This window comes from Vicugna pacos, chromosome 13 (assembly GCF_048564905.1).
Source record: "Vicugna pacos chromosome 13, VicPac4, whole genome shotgun sequence".
Taxonomy (NCBI): Eukaryota; Metazoa; Chordata; class Mammalia; order Artiodactyla; family Camelidae; genus Vicugna; species Vicugna pacos.
The window spans coordinates 66710386-66728907 of record NC_132999.1 but is presented as its reverse complement, the minus strand read 5'-3'; the positions used below and the strand labels follow the sequence as shown (position 1 = coordinate 66728907).

The 18522-nt window shown below is 58.0% G+C and overlaps 1 protein-coding gene and 1 long non-coding RNA gene across 8 annotated transcripts; both read left to right on the top strand.

Annotated features, from left to right (window-relative positions):
- The first annotated feature begins 3762 nt into the window (after positions 1-3762).
- On the top strand, positions 3763-4599 carry LOC140701006 (uncharacterized). The gene is made up of 2 exons (XR_012079784.1): positions 3763-3891; positions 4271-4599. It is a non-coding gene; the product is annotated as an uncharacterized lncRNA (long non-coding RNA).
- A 3725-nt stretch (positions 4600-8324) lies between these two features.
- GABRD (gamma-aminobutyric acid type A receptor subunit delta) lies at positions 8325-17926 on the top strand. 7 transcript variants are annotated; one of them, XM_072975595.1, is made up of 10 exons: positions 8474-8491; positions 11237-11345; positions 13289-13401; positions 13694-13761; positions 13851-14071; positions 15135-15217; positions 15645-15782; positions 16264-16482; positions 16693-16904; positions 17199-17926. In XM_072975595.1, the coding sequence occupies exons 3-10, from the start codon at positions 13293-13295 to the stop codon at positions 17487-17489; spliced, it is 1341 nt and encodes a 446-aa protein (XP_072831696.1). In that variant the 5' UTR covers positions 8474-8491; positions 11237-11345; positions 13289-13292; the 3' UTR covers positions 17490-17926. The 7 variants fall into 7 exon arrangements, with proteins under 7 accessions (XP_072831691.1, XP_072831690.1, XP_072831697.1 ...); XM_072975594.1 differs by lacking the exon at positions 8474-8491 and adding an exon at positions 8799-9163; XM_072975590.1 differs by lacking the exon at positions 11237-11345 and having other exon boundaries at positions 8325-8491; positions 13881-14071.
- Positions 17927-18522: the final 596 nt, after the last annotated feature.

Here is an 18522-nt window from a genome sequence, read left to right as displayed (position 1 = left end):
AATGTATTTCTTAGCTCTGTCCACTGAAAAGGTCTAGAACTGTCCAATATGGTAGCCACTGGACACGTGTGCATATTTAAATTTAAATTAGTTAAAATTAAACACTTGAACAAATATTTGTACACCAAGGTTCACAGCAGCATTGTGCACAACAGCCAAAAGGTGGAAGCAACCCAAGTGTCCATCGATATTATTCAGCCTTAGAAAGGAATGAAATTCTGACACCTGCTGCAACATGGATGAACCTTGAAGACATTATGCTGAGTGAAATAGGCAGACACAAAAGAACAAACATTGTTTGCTAAGGATACCATCAACAAAACAAAGAGACAACCTACAGAATGGGAGAAAATCTTTGCAAGTGATGCGACTGACAAGGGACCAATTTCCAAAATATACCAATGGCTCGTAGACTTTAATATCAAAAAACAAGCAACCCAATCAAAAAATGGGCTGAAGACCTAAATAGACATTTCTCCAAAGAAGACATACGGATGGGCAACAGGCACATGAAAAGATGCTCAACACCACTAATTGTCAGAGAAATGCAAATCAAAACTGCAGGAGGTATCACCTCACACCAGTCAGAATGGCCATCATTCAAAAGTCCACAAACGATAAATGCTGTAGAGGGTGTGGAGAAAAAGGAACCCTCCTACACTGCTGGTGGGAATGTAAGTTGATGCAGCCATTAAGGAAAGCATTATGGAGATTCCTTAAAAAACTAAAAATAGACTTACCGTATGATCCAGCAATCCCACTCCTGGGCATATATCTGGAAAAAAATAATAATTCAAAAAGACACATTAGGAGGACGGTATAGCTCAGTGGTAGAGTGCGTACTTAGCATGCACGAGATCCTGGGTTCAATCCCTAGTACCTCCATTAAAAATAAATTAAAAAAAATCAAATTACCTCCCCCACCAAAAAAATTTAAAAATAAATAAAAAATTAAAAAAAGACACGTGCACCCCAATGTTCACAGCAGCACCATTTACAAATAGCCAAGACATGGAAACAACCTTAATGTCATCAACAGATGACTGGGTAAAGAAGATGTGGTATTTATATACAATGGAATACTACTCAGCCATAAAAAAGAATAAAATAATGCCATTTGCAGCAACATGGATGGGTCTGGAGATTGTCATTCTATGTGAAGTAAGCCAGAAGGAGAAAGAAAAATGCCATATGATATCACTTATATGTGGAATCTTAAAAAAAAATGGGACACAAATGAACTTATCTATAAAACAGAAACAGACTCACAGAGAACAAACTTATGGTTACTAGGGAGCAAAGGGGGTAGGAAGGGATAAATTGGGAGTTCAAAAATTGCGCCTCTTGGGGAGTGATGGAAGTGTCAGCTATCTTGATTGTGGTGGTGGTCTCACTGTAGACATCTATCAAGATTCATCAGAATTGTACATCTGAAATATGTGCAGTTTACTATACAGGAACCAGACCACAATGAAGGTATTTTTTTTTAAAGAACAAACATTGATTGATTTAACTTATCTGAGGTGCATGGAGTAGTCAGATTCGCCCAGAAGGAAAGCAGAAAGGCAGTTGCCGGAAGCCGGGGTTGGGGTGGTGAAATGGGGAGTTATTTTCAATGGGGACAGAGTTTCAGTTTGGGAAGATGAGAAAGTTCTGAGAACAGATGGTGGGGGTGGTCACACAACAACGTGAATGTGCCTAATGTTGCTGAACTGTGCACTTAAAAATGGTTACAGTGGTAAATTTTACGTTATGTACATTTTACCACAATCAGAAAATTTTAACCAGGTAAAGTTTGAAATTCCATTCCTCAGGTGCAGCAGCCACATTCCAGGTGCTGGGAGCCTGTGTGGCTAGTGCTGCCGTGAAGTTGCCCGTCTTTCTCTTGGGCTGCGCGGGTCCAGGAGTGATGAGTGCCCCTCACACCCCGGCTGTTGTCCCATGCGCCATTTCCCAGTAAAATAACCCCACCGCCTCTTAGGAAAAATGACTGATTTCTGATTTGGGGCAGAAAACGTACTGGATGATCCTGGAGCATCTTGCCAATGCGAGGATGCAAGGAGGCGATCAAAGATTCTAGGGTTGCATCAGAGGATTCATTAGCCAACTTGGAGGAGCTCCCTCTGATCATAGTAAGGATGCTTTGAGGATCAAAAAGAGAAGTAACAGTATGACTGAAAGATTGTACTGAACACTGGAATTTGACACAACACTGTAAAATGATTATGAATCAATAAAAATGTAAAAAAAAAAAAAAGAGAAGTAACAAAAAAGGTAACTGCAGTGGACTGAAGCACATCGACTACGTTAATGTCCCTGAGCTCCTTTATAAAATAAAGTCCTCATCGGTCACCTTGGAAGGATGCTGGATACCAAGTTACCGTTCTACAGGGGCCAAGGTCCGGGTCCTGGGGCCAAGATCAGGCCCTGGCTGGGAAAGCTCTGACACGGGATGGGGTGTCTGGTGGATGCCCTGGGGGTTTTGCCTCCCCAGACTGTTCTGAAACTTCATAACCTGCAGAGGTGGCTCTCCCTCCCTGGGAAGAGCTAGCACCCTGTCATCTGGAAGGACACTGTGCAGGTCTCCCCAGTAAGGCAGCGGGGTCCCTTTAGGACGGCCTCCGCCCCTCTCCGGGCTGCCAGACTGGCCACCGGGGTGGGAAGTTGCAGGACAATCTCGTCAGATACACCTGGGCCCGATGGGAGAGGAAAGGGGTAAGTGTCCGGGGGCTACAGGAGTCAGCGGCAGGTGCCCAACGTGGGGGTGGGCTTGGGGGTTGCTGACCGACGGGGCTGAACATGAGACTGGAGGGGAGGGCTGGCCCAGGGGAGGGTGAAACTCACCCCAAAGGGGCTGCACGTCTTCCGAACCTGATGAAAACTATTAGCCCAGAGATCCCAGAAGCTCAACAAACCTCAAGCAGAATAAGTCTAAGAAAATTAGACCAAGACACATTATCATCAAATTGGTGGGAAGGAGAAATAAAGGAAAACTCTAAAACACGCAGACAAAAGAAGGATACTTCATACAGAGCAACGAAGAAATGTCAACACACCTCTTGTGAGAAACCCTGCAGACCAGAGACGAAGGACCAACCTGAAAAGAAGAGAAGAGAGAAAGCAACACCCACATCGTCGCCCAGGCTTGGTGGAACGCGCCACAAGGCGCAGACCGCAGGCCGGGGGCCAGGGCGCCATGGGGCGGGGCAGCGGCAGCGGGAGCCACGTTTGCGCTCTGTGACTCTGTTTACGTGATCCTTCAGAAAAGGCAGAACTGTGCTGACAGGAAGCAGACACCAGGGGTCACGTGGGACCAGGGCTGGGAGGGGCTGCAGAGGGGCTGGAGGCACTTTTCAAGGGGGTGTGAATGTGCAGTGTCACCATCATGGTGGCACTTACACAACCTGACACACGTAGCAAAGCCATCAAGTTGTACACTTAAAATCAGTGAATTTTATTGTATGTTGACTGTATTTCAATAAAGCTGATTAAAACTCAAATAAACCTAGACGTGAACTAGCCCACCACCTAAGGACCAGGTGTGGGCTGGCTTCTGCAGCCTCCCTCTGCTGCTCACCCTTCCTTCCACCCTCCCTGGCCTGACCTGGCCCTTCACTCCTGCCTCAGGACCTTTGCACTTCTCTGCCCGAAACACCTACCTGGCTCTTGATAGGCCCGGCTTTTTCTCTGAAGGAATAGGATAGAATTCTAACCGCAGTTCAGATGTGACCTCACAGAGCTCTTCCTGACTGCCTGCCCAGCGTGCCCCCCAGGTGTTCTCCGTCATGTTCCGCTTGTGAAGGTTCCTTCACAGCATGACTGGCGACTGACATTTGAAGTGATCCCTTTTCTTTGTTTACTCACTGACTGTCCGTGTTCTCCCTCCAGAAGGTGAGGTCACTGCGGGGTGGGAGCCTTTTACAGCTTATTCACACCAACATCTAGACCAGTATTTGGCTGTAGAGCAGGAAGACTAATTCCATAGATGTTAGTTAAATGAATATCGATCTGTGTAGGGGGCTTTCTTTATATATATTACCCTTGGTTTTTTTGGGGGGGAGGTAATTAGCCTTATTAATTCATTATTATTATTATTAATGGAGGTACTGGGAATTGAACCGAGGACCTCATGCATGCTAAGCACGTGCTCTACCACTGAGCTACACGCACCCCAGCTGGGAAGGGGCCTTTCCTGAGGCAGTTTAATCAAAGTGTCCAAATATCGAGAGTGACAAAGATCACAGCAAATCTCCTGCTTTTGTCTCTCCAGCATCCGGCACAGAGGATCAGCTTGTGGACCAGAGAGAGGCCGAGGGAAGCATGGCTGCCCTCCTCGCAGCTGGGGAGCAGAGCCGGGGAGCAGAGCCCAGGGCAGTCGGGCGGGCGCTGGGGCGGGACCCACAGCCAGCAGCCCCGCCGGACCCTCAGGGCAGTTCAGTCCGCGGGCGTGTGAGGCAGAGTCCTTCTCACTGCTAGGCGGCCCTTTGTCAGGAATGTTAATCTGTGTTTAGCATTTTCCATCACAGGAAAAAATTCAAATTGCGACTTTAAAAAAAAACATAAAATACGAGAATAGAATTCTGACTTCTCCACATCAAACACGAGCAATTGTACTTGGATGTCTATTTCCATCCTTAGAAAAAGAAATTCTCTAAGTGGCCAAGTTCAATCGCTTATTGGTTCCCAGGGCCTCGATCACTAAAAACAGCCGCAAAGCTGGGCCCGTTCCCTGGTGCGCTGCGCCCTTTATTTGAGCAGACGGTGGAGCTCAGGCTGCTACGAGCGTTCTGCGTTTGCTGCTTCCTGCCAAGCTCCTCTGCTTCTCCAGATGAATGGATTCCATCTGGAAATCATAGGATTAATAATCACATTCCAGGCTCAGGGAAAGTTTTCTCTGTGTCATTGCTATTTTCTTCATTTGGGGCATTTTCCCAGGAAAATAACAGAACAGCCTCACAGATACATCGGGCAGGGATTAAAACGAATGAGGACAGCTTCCCGGCCTGGATGCCTGTGACTCACCTCCGCCTCCCGGGGCCCATCCTGCTGCTGCGAGGGATGCAGGCCAGCTCTCGGCCCAGGCCCTGGGCTTGCTGCCACCCTTCCCCTACGCCGTGGGCACACGGCCAGGCCATCACCCAGAAGACCTCATGCACAAGGGGCTGCAGGCCGACGGTCTCAAGAGTCAAGTCGCCCCACCGACCACACCCCGCACCTCTCTAGATGCCACGGCGGGCGCTGCTATCCAAGGGTTGAGTTCGTGACTCCAGGGGGCAACCATGGAAGCCAAGCTCCCAGACCTTCCCAGGGCCGAGCGTGGTCCTGCTCAGCGCCATGTGGGGAGAGCGTAATGCCTCCCTGCACGAGCAGGAGGAGGAGGCAGCAGCCACTGCCCTGAACCCAAAACCAGAGGGCTCTGCAGGGACCGTCCTGATGGAGAAGCTGCCGTGCTCCAAGTTAAATAAGGGAAAGCGTGGCACATGGACGGGTTAACTAGACAGAGGGGAGCAGGTGCCTCTTGGGGGGGGGAAGTTCGGGCCTCGTGTTCACGCTGTGCCCACGCCTTGGCACCAGGTTCCCTGTCCCAGTCCCTCAGTAGTGCCAAGACAAGGGGGTGGGGCCGTCAGAGACCCTGGTGAAGAGCACACACCTCACCTGGAGCGGAGAGCCTTCCACAGACAGAGACCCTTCGTCTGATCGATTTGGAAAGTTTCACCAAAGTCACACTCGGAGGGTGGGGTTCTGCCGCCCCCCCAGACAATAACGGGAGTGAAATAAACACGGGGAGAAACCTTAACCGTTTTCCAGCGGAGGGAGGCGCCCTGAGCACCTACTTGTTTTCAGTGAACACAACCCATTAGGAGTGAGGAGCTGAGAGTCTTTGTAACAGGGTTCAGCATGGCGGGCTTGCGGTACCCAGGAAACCCATCCCGACTCTCAGTGCCTCCTTTTGCGAAAGAATAAGACAAAGCAGGGAGAAATGACTTCCCTGAGGCCACACAGCCAGTTAGGAGCAGGACTGGGGCTAATACCCAGACGTCGGACCCCGGGAACATTTCCTGAATGGTCAGAGGGAGGGAGAAGTGGACACTTCCCGGGTGTGGCTGACCACACGGGACCCAGATCCTGGTTTCCTGACCTTTACTGGGGCTACCCCGAGTTGGCTTCCCCATCCTGGGGTACCTGGAGCTTGTCTGAGTGGAGCTGAAGAGGAGGACGGGGAGACTGACTGGGTCCACGTATCAGTGGAACTCTTCTGAACCAAGGTTCAGAAGTGCGACAAACTGATTCTCAAAAAAACTCGAGGAAGGAAAAATGAAAGCTCCCATTCTTCCCATCCATACGAAAGCCAGTTAGGACAATATCGAACTAAGATACAGCTTGCAGACTCTGGGGAGGACACTGAGCCTTTGCTTCAAGGTCAATGCAGATCCCAGCATCCCGGGAGAGCTGTGAGCGCTGGGCAGCACTGCCGGCTCCATGTGCACAGGTCACTGCTTTGCCACTTTCCCTATTCCTGGCTGAGACGTGCTCGCCTCCAGGGCTGCAGGAAGAAGAGGCGATTCGGTGCCTCCCGAGGGCAGAGGAGCTATGGCTGTGATGCTGGCGCAGCACGGCCCTCTTCCAGTGAGAGCTCAGGGTCAATCCTGTGCTTCAGATAATAGAGGACAGTGAAGGAAACAGCGATAATCCGCTTCACCCCGAACCAACTGAATGAAGTGATTCAAGTTCAGCAAAGTGCCCCAGAGGCTCTCAGCGCCTGCATCTTCTCAGATCCGGGACACCACCATGACCGTGAACCCAGAGACAGAGCCGGGAGGGACGCCTGGACCAGCATGGAGACCAACACTCGGGCCTGAAAGACAGGAGAGCCAGCGCTGGGTGTGGTCCCGTGCAGTGCAGGCATCGGACCAGGCCCAGTGTGCTGGCTTTTGGTGACTCTGAGCCTACGTATTTTCCTACATTTATTAAGCACCTACCTTATGCCAGAGGCTATTCGACATGAGGGACACTGTGAAGAAGCAGACAGGCAAGCTCCTGTTCTAGGGCAGGAGCCACAGAAACAACCCTCAGCACACCCCGGGCTCTCGCTCCTGCCAGGCCACACTCTCAGCACCTTTTCATGGATTAACTCCTCAACTCCAGCTCGTGCAGAAGGTCATACGGGAATGTGGCCCCGAGGCCCAGAGATGGCTCAGAGCACACACTCAGACAGCAGCATGTGCTTCCTGGTACCCAGAGGGCCCCCCGAGGGGCCAGGAGAGCCTGCAGAGAGGCGTTTAGCTGGGACCTGAGTGACTTTCTTAGACCTTCTTACTGGCTTTAGGAAGGAAAGCTGAAACCCAGACCCTTTGATCTCTGGCACTCAAGACCAGGCTGGAAATTCCCAGCAGTGAAGCCCATTTGGCCCCTCCCCCTGCCCCTGCTCCAGCCAGTGTCCATGGACATCCAGGACCCGACCCCCTCTGGGGCCAGTTTGCCCATTTTTAAGAGTTTTCCTGAGACGTTCACTTTTGGTTGTCAGGTAACATGAGGTCCATAAGTGAACAAAGGATCAAACGATTAAAGTTTGTGATCAGCTTTTTCTCAGAAACTGTGCAGAATTGTATTTTTGAAAGAGCCACAGCAGAGAATGCATGAGGCCTTGACTTTCTCAGCAGTTCGGTGGGTGTGGGCGGGGATGATGGAGCCTGACCTGCCAGCCAGACAAGGCGCTGCATCCCATGACCAGAGCAGGGTTCTGACCACAGAATCACGGCCAGCAGAGCAGCAGCAGGCCCACCCCCACCACGCCTAGCCGCCCACCCTCCGCTGGGTGGGCGAGTGGCATCTCTCAGGCTCTGCAGCAAGTGTGAGGGTTTGGAAAGGAGCTGCCTTGGGGGGGGGTGTCTCCCAGTAGCAGGTGAAGGCTGCAGGGACACCAGCACCCTCCTTGTGCTGGAACCAGCTCTCTGGGACCTGAGACCCCACAAACAGTCATCGCACACTTCGCCTTAGGGACGAGGTCCCGCCCTGCCCGCAGGTCCGCAGGCGCCTGGCCGGCAGCGGGAGGCCCCGTCCAAGCGGGCCGTGCGCCTGGGCCTGGGTCGCCTCCGGGGCAGACCCCGGAGGGTCCGTTTGCGACTGGCAAGAGCAGCGACGATGGGACGGGGAGCGCCAGACCCCCGGCCGGGAGCGCGGCCCGCGGGGAGCGGAGGGGGCGCCGCAGGCGGGGCGGCGGGAGCTGGAGGGGCAGAGCTGCGCCGCGCGGGCGGGCGGGGCGGGGCGGCTCCGGGCTCCGCGCTCCGTCCGCCCTCGCGCCCGCGCCGCGCGCCCTCCCGCTCCCGCCCGCCTGTGCCGCCGCCGGCGAAGCAACTTCGCTAGCGCCCGCGACCGGCCGGACCCCGCGCCGCCCCCGGCCCAGCGCCCAGCCGGCCGAGGCCATGGACGCGCCGGCCTGGCTGCTGCCCCCGCTCCTGCTGCTCTGCGCGCAGCAGCACCGCGGCACCAGGTGAGCGGGCGCCGGGGTCCGCACTGCCCCGGGGTCGCCCCCGGTGGGGAGCCCGGCGCCGGCTGCGGGGGCGGAGCCCGGCGCGAACCCCGGGTCTTCATCCGCCTCGTCTCCCCCTGCCCCCGGGTTCCCACCGTGTCTGTCCGCCTTCTCTCCCCTCCTTGACTCCCCCAGCCCGTCTCCCCCGCGAGCCCTCATCTCCGGACTCGTCTCGACGATGCCCTTGCGCGCGGGCCGGGCGGTGTTGGGTTCCAGCCGCCCTGCCGCCCCGGCGCCGTCCGCCGTCCGCCGTCCGCCGTCCCGGTGCTGAGCGGGCGCTGCGGGGCCGGTGGAGGGCTTCGGCGCCGCTCTCCGTTCTCCCCGTGCCCGGGGGGCCTGCTGAGCGCCGCTTCCTCGACCCCAGCCGCTCTTGGCCCGTCCCTGGCTGGCTGGTGCCCTTCCAGGCGCCGGCTGAGCGCTCAGCACGGCCCAAGCTGCAGGCAGGGAGAAAGAGACCCTTAGAACAGGGGGAGGAGGCTGCGCCCCTTCCCCTGAGGGCAGAGCTGCAGGACCAGCTAGCAGGTCCGCGTGGACAAGAGGGCGTTCTAACGGCCGTGCACGGCTGTGGAGCAGTCGCCCAGCGTGCTGTGGGGTCTCCCTCTCAGGCGCCGTTTCAGATGCCGAAGTGTACAGGTAGGAGGGGACCCAGCGCCCCCGCAGGGGAGAGGTTCTGGGGTTCTTTATAACTGTCAGGAGATGGGGTGAGGTGCCCTGTCTTCCCAGGGGAGGAAGCGGCTGAGGAGAAGGGTCCCCTGTGACCCCCAGGGCCCAGCACGGTCCCCGCTGGCTCTTCTCCTCTCTGTGGACTTGACGAGGCTCTGGGTCACCCAGCGTCCTGAGCACCGAGCCTGACCACCTGCCCTGGGAGTTGGGAGCGGCCTTTTTGAAAATCATCCTGGTGCAAGGACTGTAGGAAAAACAGGGCAGCCAGCTTTCTGGACTTTGTGGTCAGCCAAGTGGTGGCGAAGACTTTAGGGGCCAGAAATGGTCGACTGCTAGCCTGTGTTGTGGCTGAAGGCACGCAGGCCACCATAGCACGGTTCTGTGTGTGTGTGTGGTCAGAGTTTTCTTGCTGGCAGTGTAAAGGCAGAGCCAGGAAGGCCTGGGTCCGGCCATAGACGCGACTGTCATGCTGAGGTCGCACGCAGTTCCCGTGCGGCCCCTGTCCCGGGGCTCCATTCCTCATCAAGCCTGGTGGGTCCTTCCCCTTCTCCTCCTGCTTTACGGCACTAGGAAAGGCAGAGCGCTGAGGTGTGGCCGAGGGTGTGCGTGCTAGAGGCCGGGGGGCAGCTGCTGGCTCAGGCCCACGGCCATGCAGCCACAGTTCTGAAATCCAAGTCACTCTGAACCCCGAAGTCGTAGTCCAGTTTGGACACCAAAACTCTTTTGACAACAAAGCCTGCCATGCTTTGCTTGTTTTGTCTTTATTCCCGCTGTTCACAGGGCATATGTAATTGTGTGTGTGTGTATGTGTGTGTGTGTGTTTAATGGAGATACTGGGGATTGAACCCAGGACCTCATGCATGCTAAGCAGGCCTCTACCACTTGAGCTATACCCTGCCCCTCAACACGGCACATATTTATACATTTCCTGCTGGAAAATTCTCCAGATCCCTCCCCAGGTTCAGTGCCTCATTTTACCTTTCTAAAATCTGAAGCCCTCTGAGCTCCAACCTCAGCTGGCTCCTGGGCTGTTGGGTTAGGGTGAGCCTGTCTGCCTGTGCAGGAAGGCTGGGAGGCCAAGGACCCAGCCAGGACGAGACTCTGTCCGTTCGGGGCCTCCTTTCCCATCTGCTCTGGGTCCCTCCACTCAGAAGCCCAGAGGACCATGCCCGCCCTTCCCTGGTCTCAGCCCCCCAGGCGGTGTGGGAGGACAGGGGGCTGACAGGAGATGCCCAGCTGGCTGCTGCTACTCAGCCAGGTCCCAGGGTTCTGGTGGGACAAGAAGTGAGTGAGCCACAGCGTTTGTGGGTCAGGTCAAGGCCATGTTTCCCCGAGTCTGAAGAGCCGCTCACGTGGCGGCCCCCCAAGCTTGCCAGCTGCACCCGAGTGGGTGGCCTCCCCGGGCTGCTGGCACCTCCGTCTCCCTGGAGAAGCTCCTGCCTCGCAGGCACACCTCGCCGTCGTGGTGGTGTTCCTCTTTTCCCTGGTAACTGAGGCGCCAGCGCCGCAGAGCTGTCAGGGATCCGTGGGCTCGTGTGTGCGTGGTGGAAGATCCTTGGTGGCGGGAGGGGGCAGTGGGGGGGTACCTGCTGCCTTGCCCCACTACGTCCACCTTCCCTCTCCACCCCCAGGGGCACAGGCAAGTGGCAGGAGTGGGCGTTTCCCCAGTGGGGCCAGGAGAGGCCTGATGGCGCCCAGGAGCGGCCGGGCGGGAGGCTGCCTGTGGCTCCACGGCCTGCTGTGCCTAAGAGCCTGAGCCTGGTGTGTGTCTCTGAACTTCTGTTCCTCTAAGGAAACCCCAACCCTAGGCCACCACCGGCTTCCAGGGCCTTCAGACAGTCGGACAGTCTCCCAAGATGCTGGTCAGGGTCCCCAGGTTCTCACCACACAGGGAGCTCCCCCCAGGTGGAGTGTGTACCCCACCCACCCCCACTGCCTGAACTGAAGGCAGAGAGGAGGGGCCCCCAGGACCCAGACCAGCTTGTGGCGTAGCCTCCTGGGCGCTCCAGCTTCCACAGCCCCCACCCCCACATCCCTTCACAGCTGCAGAACGACCAGCCCATCCTAGTGAGAAGTGACCCTGGGGGAGCCTGTCCCTTCTTGCCCTGGAGACGGCAGAGACTGAGAACCCACTGGGGTCCTACACTTCCAGGCAAGCTTCACAGCGGGGGCTGCCCTTGGTTGTGACTTAATGCCCTCACGCGGGCGTGGGGCCTGGGCCAAGGGCAGGTGTGCTCACCTTGGCCACCAGCCTGAGGTCTGGGACGATGTCTCCTGGTGGCATCGTTCCAGGCAGGTCAGCCACGGCCTCAAGATGGCAGCTGGGCTAGTCCAAAAATCAAGCCTAATTTGAGTCCCTTTACATCCAACCTTCAGGGTGACCTCCATTTGCATTTTTAAATTGTGCTTTACTTGGGATTAGGGTTTCATTTAATTCCTTCTTATACTTTGTTACCAAAGCACCTGCCCTGTCCACACGCTCAGCCCAGCCACCGCCTGGAGGGTCTACGGGATGGATCAGGGTTTGCAAGTTTCCCCTTCCTCACAGGCCAGCGTATGAGACAGACTGGGGTACGGGGTCTGGGCGACCTCTTGCTGGTGCTCCTCGAGCCCGCTGGAGAGGACCCTTGGACGCCCTGCTGCACAAACTCGGCATCATAACCTGCTCCCCCAGCCCCTCCCACCCACTGTCCCTCCCGCAGTCCAGGCCAGGTCCCCTCCTGTCCTGGGGTGTCAGCCTCCGTCCCTCCGCTGCTCTGCCAGTCCAGCCCCACGTCACCCTCAGCCTCTGTGACGGCCCCCGGTTTGCTCTCTCTCCGCTCCCAGGACACTTCTCACCCTTCCCTCACCAGGATCGTGGTTTAAAGCTGGGAGTCTCATCCTGGTGAGAGCGGTGGTTCCCCTTGACCCTGGGTGGGTTCCGCAGGCCGCTCTTCCTCCCTCCTCACCCCGCTGCCTCCCGCTGCCTCCGGGCCCCACACGGGGACCCTCACCTGCCTCCCACCACCCACCTTCCCCCAGATTCATATTCTCCCCCTTGGGGCTCCAATGTCACTTTCCCGGAGATGCTGTCCCGTCCTCCCCAGCCACGGGGCTCCTGGCGTCCCCTTTCTGTACCTTCACCACACTTAGAGCCACTTGCTTTATCACAGACGCCGACCTCCACGTGGGCCTGTGCCACAACTGTCCTTGTCCTGGCTCAGTCACGTGCCTAGAATGGGATGGCACCACGGGGTCTGGGTGGATGAATAGATGGGTGATTAGGACAGCTTCCTGACTCATCACGTCTGCAGAGCCTCCCTTTCCCAATGAGGTCCCGTTCTGAGGTTCTGGGTGGACATGAATTTGGATGACACTGTTAACCGCAGGACGGGTGAGCAGCAGGAGGGGAGGGCGGCAGAGCTACTGGGAAGCGTCTGGCAGTCGGTGTGTGTGTGGGGTCACCTTCTACAGCCCCGCCAGTGACAGACCTGACCAGCACAGGTTGTCAGTGGCATTAGCCTGCAACCAGCGTGCATGGCCCCCTGCTGCTCTGGACTCAGGCTAAACACATGGTGATTTGGGGGCCTCTGGGACCCGCCTGGGAAGGCACTGAGAGCAGGAGGCCGGACTGCAGCCGCCCTGTGGGTTCTTGGCCTGACCCTGGGTCCCAGATTTGGGACCTCACCCACTCTCTCCCTCTCCCAGCCCTCAGCCTCCTGGTCACATGCTTTTTCTCCCAAGTCATCTCCTACAGGACACTTTGTCCTCAGAAGCTAAAAGGCAGGCCATGCTCTCTTGTTGGGGTCCTCCGAGGCCTATTTGTTGAGGGACCCTGAGTTGGGAACGCTGGGCTGGTTATGGAAGGAGCCTGGGTACTCAACCTTGACTGGCCTCTGTCTGACTCGAGCAGCCTCCCTCAAGGCTGGTGGTTGGGGCCGGGGGAAGAGGTCGAGGAGCCCTGGGACCTGGACCTCCCTGGGCCTCTGGTGTGAATTCCCAGGACTGGCTGGGTCTAGCCTGGTGGGCCTCCTCCCTGTCCCTGCTGGCCTAAGTGCCCAGGACAGTCTCTGACCCTGGTCCCCTACCTCTGTGACCACTGGGCCTTGTTTCCAGAGCAATGAATGACATTGGTGACTATGTCGGCTCCAACCTGGAGATATCCTGGCTCCCCAACCTGGACGGCTTGATGGAAGGTTATGCCCGCAACTTCCGGCCTGGTATTGGAGGTGAGGGGGGTGTGGAGGCTGGGACAGTTGTGGGTATGAGCCCCACATGGCTGGTGCAGAGGCTGGCTCCCCTGAGGGGTGTGTGGAACTGCAGCGCCAGCCCCCCAGGGGACAGCTAGGAGGGTGGATCTCCTCAGGCCTCAGTGGATTTGCACCAAGATGGCCTCCCTTGCAAAACCCCAGGCTGTTCCCCGTCCTGCCTGCCTGGGCATTCGCTGGCCTGGAGGAGTGGCCGGGGATGCTGGGGCCTGGCTTCAGCGCCCCCATGTGGGGCCCTGCTCCTTCCTCGCAGGCCCCCCCGTGAACGTGGCACTCGCCCTCGAGGTGGCCAGCATCGACCACATCTCGGAGGTGAATATGGTAGGTGCCGGCCAGTCTCCCCGCCCACCTCCAGCGGGCCCCCAGGAGAGGAGGGGCTGATGGCTGGGCCCTCCCATTCCCCTCTGCAGGAGTACACCATGACCGTGTTTCTGCACCAGAGCTGGCGGGACAGCAGGCTGTCCTACAACCACACCAACGAGACTCTGGGCCTGGACAGCCGCTTCGTGGACAAGCTCTGGCTCCCAGACACCTTCATCGTGAACGCCAAGTCCGCCTGGTTCCACGACGTGACGGTGGAGAACAAGCTGATCCGGCTGCAGCCCGACGGGGTGATTCTGTACAGCATCCGGTGAGCCCTGGGCCCGGCCCGCCCCCGCGGAGAAAACCCGGGCTCTGCTTGGAGCTGGGCGGCGTTATTTATAACCTCCGGCAGCCGGCAGCTGCTCAGGAAACGTGGCCCGCAGAGGCTGCTGGCGGGAAGCCAGCGGATGCCGCTTTTTGGCTAACACGTGCCCTTTTGTTTTTAAATTGGGGTGAGGTTCACAGCACAGAAAATCAACCATTTAAAAGTGAACAATTCTGCGGCATTTAGTGCATTCACAATGTTGTGCAAACATCACCTCTACCGTGCTCCAACTCGTTTCACCCCCAAAAGGAGACCCTGTACCCGTGCCCCTCCTGCAGCTCCGGAAACCGCGTCTGCTCTGTCTTCACACGTTTGCCTACTCTGCAAATTTCACACAAAGTTAGTCATGCGATCCGTGACCTTTTGTGTCTGCCTGTTCCTACTAAGTATAGTGTTTCTGGGGCTTAGCCTCAGATGTATCAGAATCTCCTTCCTTTTTATGGCTGAGTAACATTCCACTGCTCAGACACGGCGGTTTGTCTGTCTGCCCTCCGTCCATCAACACCTGCACTGTTTCCACGTTTGACGGTCGTGAGACATGCTGCTTTGAACATAGGTGTGCGTGTATCTGTTTGCATGTGTGTTTTCTGACACTTGCCTTTTAAAAGAGGAGTTAATTGCCAGCATTTTACAGATCAGGAGATTTACATGAAGATCTAAATTCTCGTGGGAAGTCAGAACACTTAGCAGCCCGAGCTGCTCCCTGGGCTGCGGGGTCGGCGGGACCCCCAGACACTGCTCCACAGGAGACAGGGTGCCCCCGACTTAGACAAACAGTCGGGTGCTTTGAAGGATGAGGAAAGGGAATGAAATCCAGTTCTTGATTCCCCGAGAAAGACCCACAGATAACTGTAAAGTGGCCACAGGTTCCAGGATCCACCTGGATGCTGGCACCTTGCCAACAAAGTGGGAGAGCGGCTTGAGGAGGGAGCCGGGGCCAGGGAGCCGCTGGGGCCTGGAGCCTGGCCTCACCCCTGGGGACCTCACCGCCATGTTGTCTGGGCAGAATCACCTCCACGGTGGCCTGCGACATGGACCTGGCCAAGTACCCCATGGACGAGCAGGAGTGCACACTGCATCTGGAGAGCTGTGAGTGCCCGGGCTGGCGTGGGGGCAGGGACGCAGACTGTTACGTTCAGGGTCAGGGAGGCGGCTGGGGTTGGCATGAGCTGTCAGAGCAGAAACAGAAGGAAGAGAAGGGACCAGAAGGCCTTCCTCCCAGGGGTCAGTGCCCTGCCCAGGACAGCAGGCCCCAGAGCCCAGACAAGGCATGAATCTGCGTCACTGGCCATCTTGGCAGCCCCTGGGGGTCACCTGGCAATGGTGACCCTTGCTTCTGCCAGTTCTTCCCATGGTGCCAGGCATGGCCCCAGGCCTCCTTTCTCCGGGCCGGGTCTTCCTGTGCTGTCCCCTGTGTCTGCATATCAGGCTCCCAGAGTGGGCAGGACGGTTCTGCAGGGGGCAGCCATGGGCTGGGGACGCCAGGCTCTGCCACCCACCTGTGGCTCTCCTGTAGATGGCTACTCATCTGAGGACATCGTCTACTACTGGTCCGAAAACCAGGAGCAGATCCACGGGCTGGACAGGCTGCAGCTGGCCCAGTTCACCATCACCAGCTACCGCTTCACCACGGAGCTGACCAACTTCAAATCGGGTAACATAGCCTCTTGCGGCCTCTTCCCCATGAGCCCCGCCTGTGGTTTCCTGGTGCTTTTAATTGAGCCGCCAGCCGCCCTGAGGGCCCCTGAGGGTGCAGCTGGAACCCGGCCAAGCCACTCGAGAATAGCGACAGGGCAGGCCGGGGCAGGTTCCTGGTCCTTCACTGCTCCCTGGGGCCAGCAGCGCTCCGGGCTTGGGGGTACCCGAGGGGCGTGGGGGCTCCGGGCCCGAGCCTGTGTTGTCTCTTGGCTGCTCCTGCTGCCCCGTCATTGGAGCCAGTGGGCTCAGCCTGGTCTGTCCTCAAGGAGGGCAGCTCAACGGAGGTGAGTGGACGGTGCTCTGCGAGGGTCCTGCTGCGAAGGTCCTTCTTCCTGTGGCCCTGTGCACGGGAGGCTCCTGACCCCTTGGCTGGTGATGGGGGAGGACTGGGTCTTCCTTCCTTCTGAGGATGGCAGCGGCCCTGCCTGCCTGCCCAGCCCTCCCGTCCCGTGTGCTGTGGTGCACGGCGGGCCTGCTCACAACGGATGGCCCTCCGGCAGCCGGCCAATTCCCCCGGCTCAGCCTGCACTTCCACCTGAGGAGGAACCGGGGTGTCTACATCATCCAGTCCTACATGCCCTCCATCCTCCTGGTCGCCATGTCCTGGGTCTCCTTCTGGATCAGCCAGGCGGCAGTGCCCGCCAGGGTGTCCCTAGGTACAGGACCCTGGCCTCTTCTCCAAGGGAGCTGGTGGAAGGGTGGGAGTGGGACCCTGACTCCACTGGTTATGAGCACAGGCCTTGCCTTCCAGGCCCTGGGGCAAAGGCCAGCCAGGCCAGGCCTGGCCTGCTCAGAGGGGCCTGACCGCGCCCAGGTTGGGGAGGGGTAGCAGGGGCTTCAGCGATGGCCACACCTACTCCCATCAGGAATCACCACGGTGCTGACCATGACCACACTGATGGTCAGCGCTCGCTCCTCCCTCCCGCGGGCATCAGCCATCAAGGCGCTGGACGTGTACTTCTGGATCTGCTATGTCTTTGTGTTTGCCGCCCTGGTCGAGTACGCCTTTGCCCACTTCAATGCCGACTACCGGAAGAAGCAAAAGGCCAAGGTCAAAGTCAAGGAGCAGAGGGCCGAGGTGAGGCCAGGCCGGGCCGGGTCTTTTGTGTTCAGGACCAAGGACAGCTCCCACCCTGCGCCCCAGCACAGCGAGGGGGCGGCATTGCCGGGGCAGAAGGCAGGGCACTTCTCCTGCTCTCAACCTGGGACCCTCTGCCCACTGCTCGAGGAGGCCACTTGCGTCCCCCGGGCTCCAGGAGGGCAGACCCAGACCCCTTGATCTGCTCGCTGAGGGGTGGAGCTGCAGGCACAGGTCGGGGTCTGCCTGGGAGCCTCTCATTGTCTGCTTCTTAGCACCCTCTTCCCCGTGCAGATGGACGTGAAGAATGCAATCGTGCTCTTCTCACTCTCGGCCGCCGGCGTCACCCAGGAGCTGGCTGTGTCCCGCCGGCAGTGCCGGATGCGGGGGAACCTCATGGGCTCCTACAGGTCGGTGGAGGTGGAGACAGGGGAGATGAAGAAGCAGGGGGGGGCCCGCTCAAGGGGCCTCCGTGCACTTTTCAAGCCCATCGACGCGGACACCATTGACATCTACGCCCGCGCTGTGTTCCCTGCTGCCTTCGCCGCAGTCAATGTCATCTACTGGGCCGCGTACACCATGTGAGGCCGCACACCACAGGCTTGTCCTGCTGCCCAGAACCTCCCCTGAGAAAGGCCCCCCAGGGGGCTCTGTGTGTTTCAGAGGGGCATGACCACGAGTCACACAAAACAAGAGGAAAGCTCGGCCTCCCTGAGCGTCCCCAGGCTCTGTCCCCACCCTCACCCAGTCACCTCTGGGCTCCGCGGACGCCGGCCCAGCTCCCTGCTCCAGTAGCAGAGCCACCTGACCCAGGCCGGGCCAGGCAGGCGAGGGGCCCCGGGGAGCCACGCATCTGGCTGCAAAATGGTCCGGCTCTGGGACTTGGCTCTGTGGGCTTGGCCCGGGGAGCGGAAGGAGGCCGGGCGTGGATGGTGCTCATCACCTGAATGAGAGGGTGGGGAAGGGCGTCCGCAGGCCTTTGGTCCCAGCATGAAATAAAATGGAACCTTTGCCCCTGCTGACGATTGCTGTCACCGCACCTGGGCTGTGACCTCTGCTCCCAGAGCCTGGAAGTCTCTCTGGCTGCTGGCTCGAAGGGCTGATGGGCTCGGGGCAGAGGGACTTAGAGACAGAGACTCGAATACAGAGGGGCTTGGGGGCCTGTAGGGGCCTCGACTCCTCCCCTCCCTTTGGGCCATGGTGGGGGCCAAGACGATGCCTTCTGGACGTGGTGACTGGGCTCAGAGCCCACCGAGTCCCCGCTAACAACCCCAGCCTCCCCAACCCTGGGCCATTGGTGACCCGACAGACAGCTCTCAATCAGGGGCCCAGGCTTCCCTGCCCCAGAGCAGGACAGGTCATCACACCTGGAAGGGACAGAAGCCTGTGATTCGATGGGCATGAGTGCGGCCAAGCCGCCTGCCGCGGGGTCAGGAGTGCCGGCCCAGTGCCCGGCTATGACCAGGTGGCAGCCAGGCCACGATCCCGCTGGGCCCCACCCCCAGCATGATGCTGACTTTGTGTGAATCAGAAAGTGCCCTGCCCTTTGCCTACACGCCTGTCCAGGGTCGGCAGTGTCCCCAGGCCATGGGGCAGTGCTGGGGGACACTCACCCATG

What these genes read in the sequence shown, in the direction of transcription:
- GABRD (XM_072975589.1), top strand. Translation starts at nt 8,424, where the DNA reads ATGGACGCGCCGGCCTGGCTGCTGCCCCCGCTCCTGCTGCTCTGCGCG. An exon ending in CTTCCGGCCTGGTATTGGAG is followed by an intron (nt 13,402 to 13,693) that starts GTGAGGGGGGTG and finishes CCTTCCTCGCAG; the next exon opens with GCCCCCCCGTGAACGTGGCA. An exon ending in GTGATTCTGTACAGCATCCG is followed by an intron (nt 14,072 to 15,134) that starts GTGAGCCCTGGG and finishes TTGTCTGGGCAG; the next exon opens with AATCACCTCCACGGTGGCCT.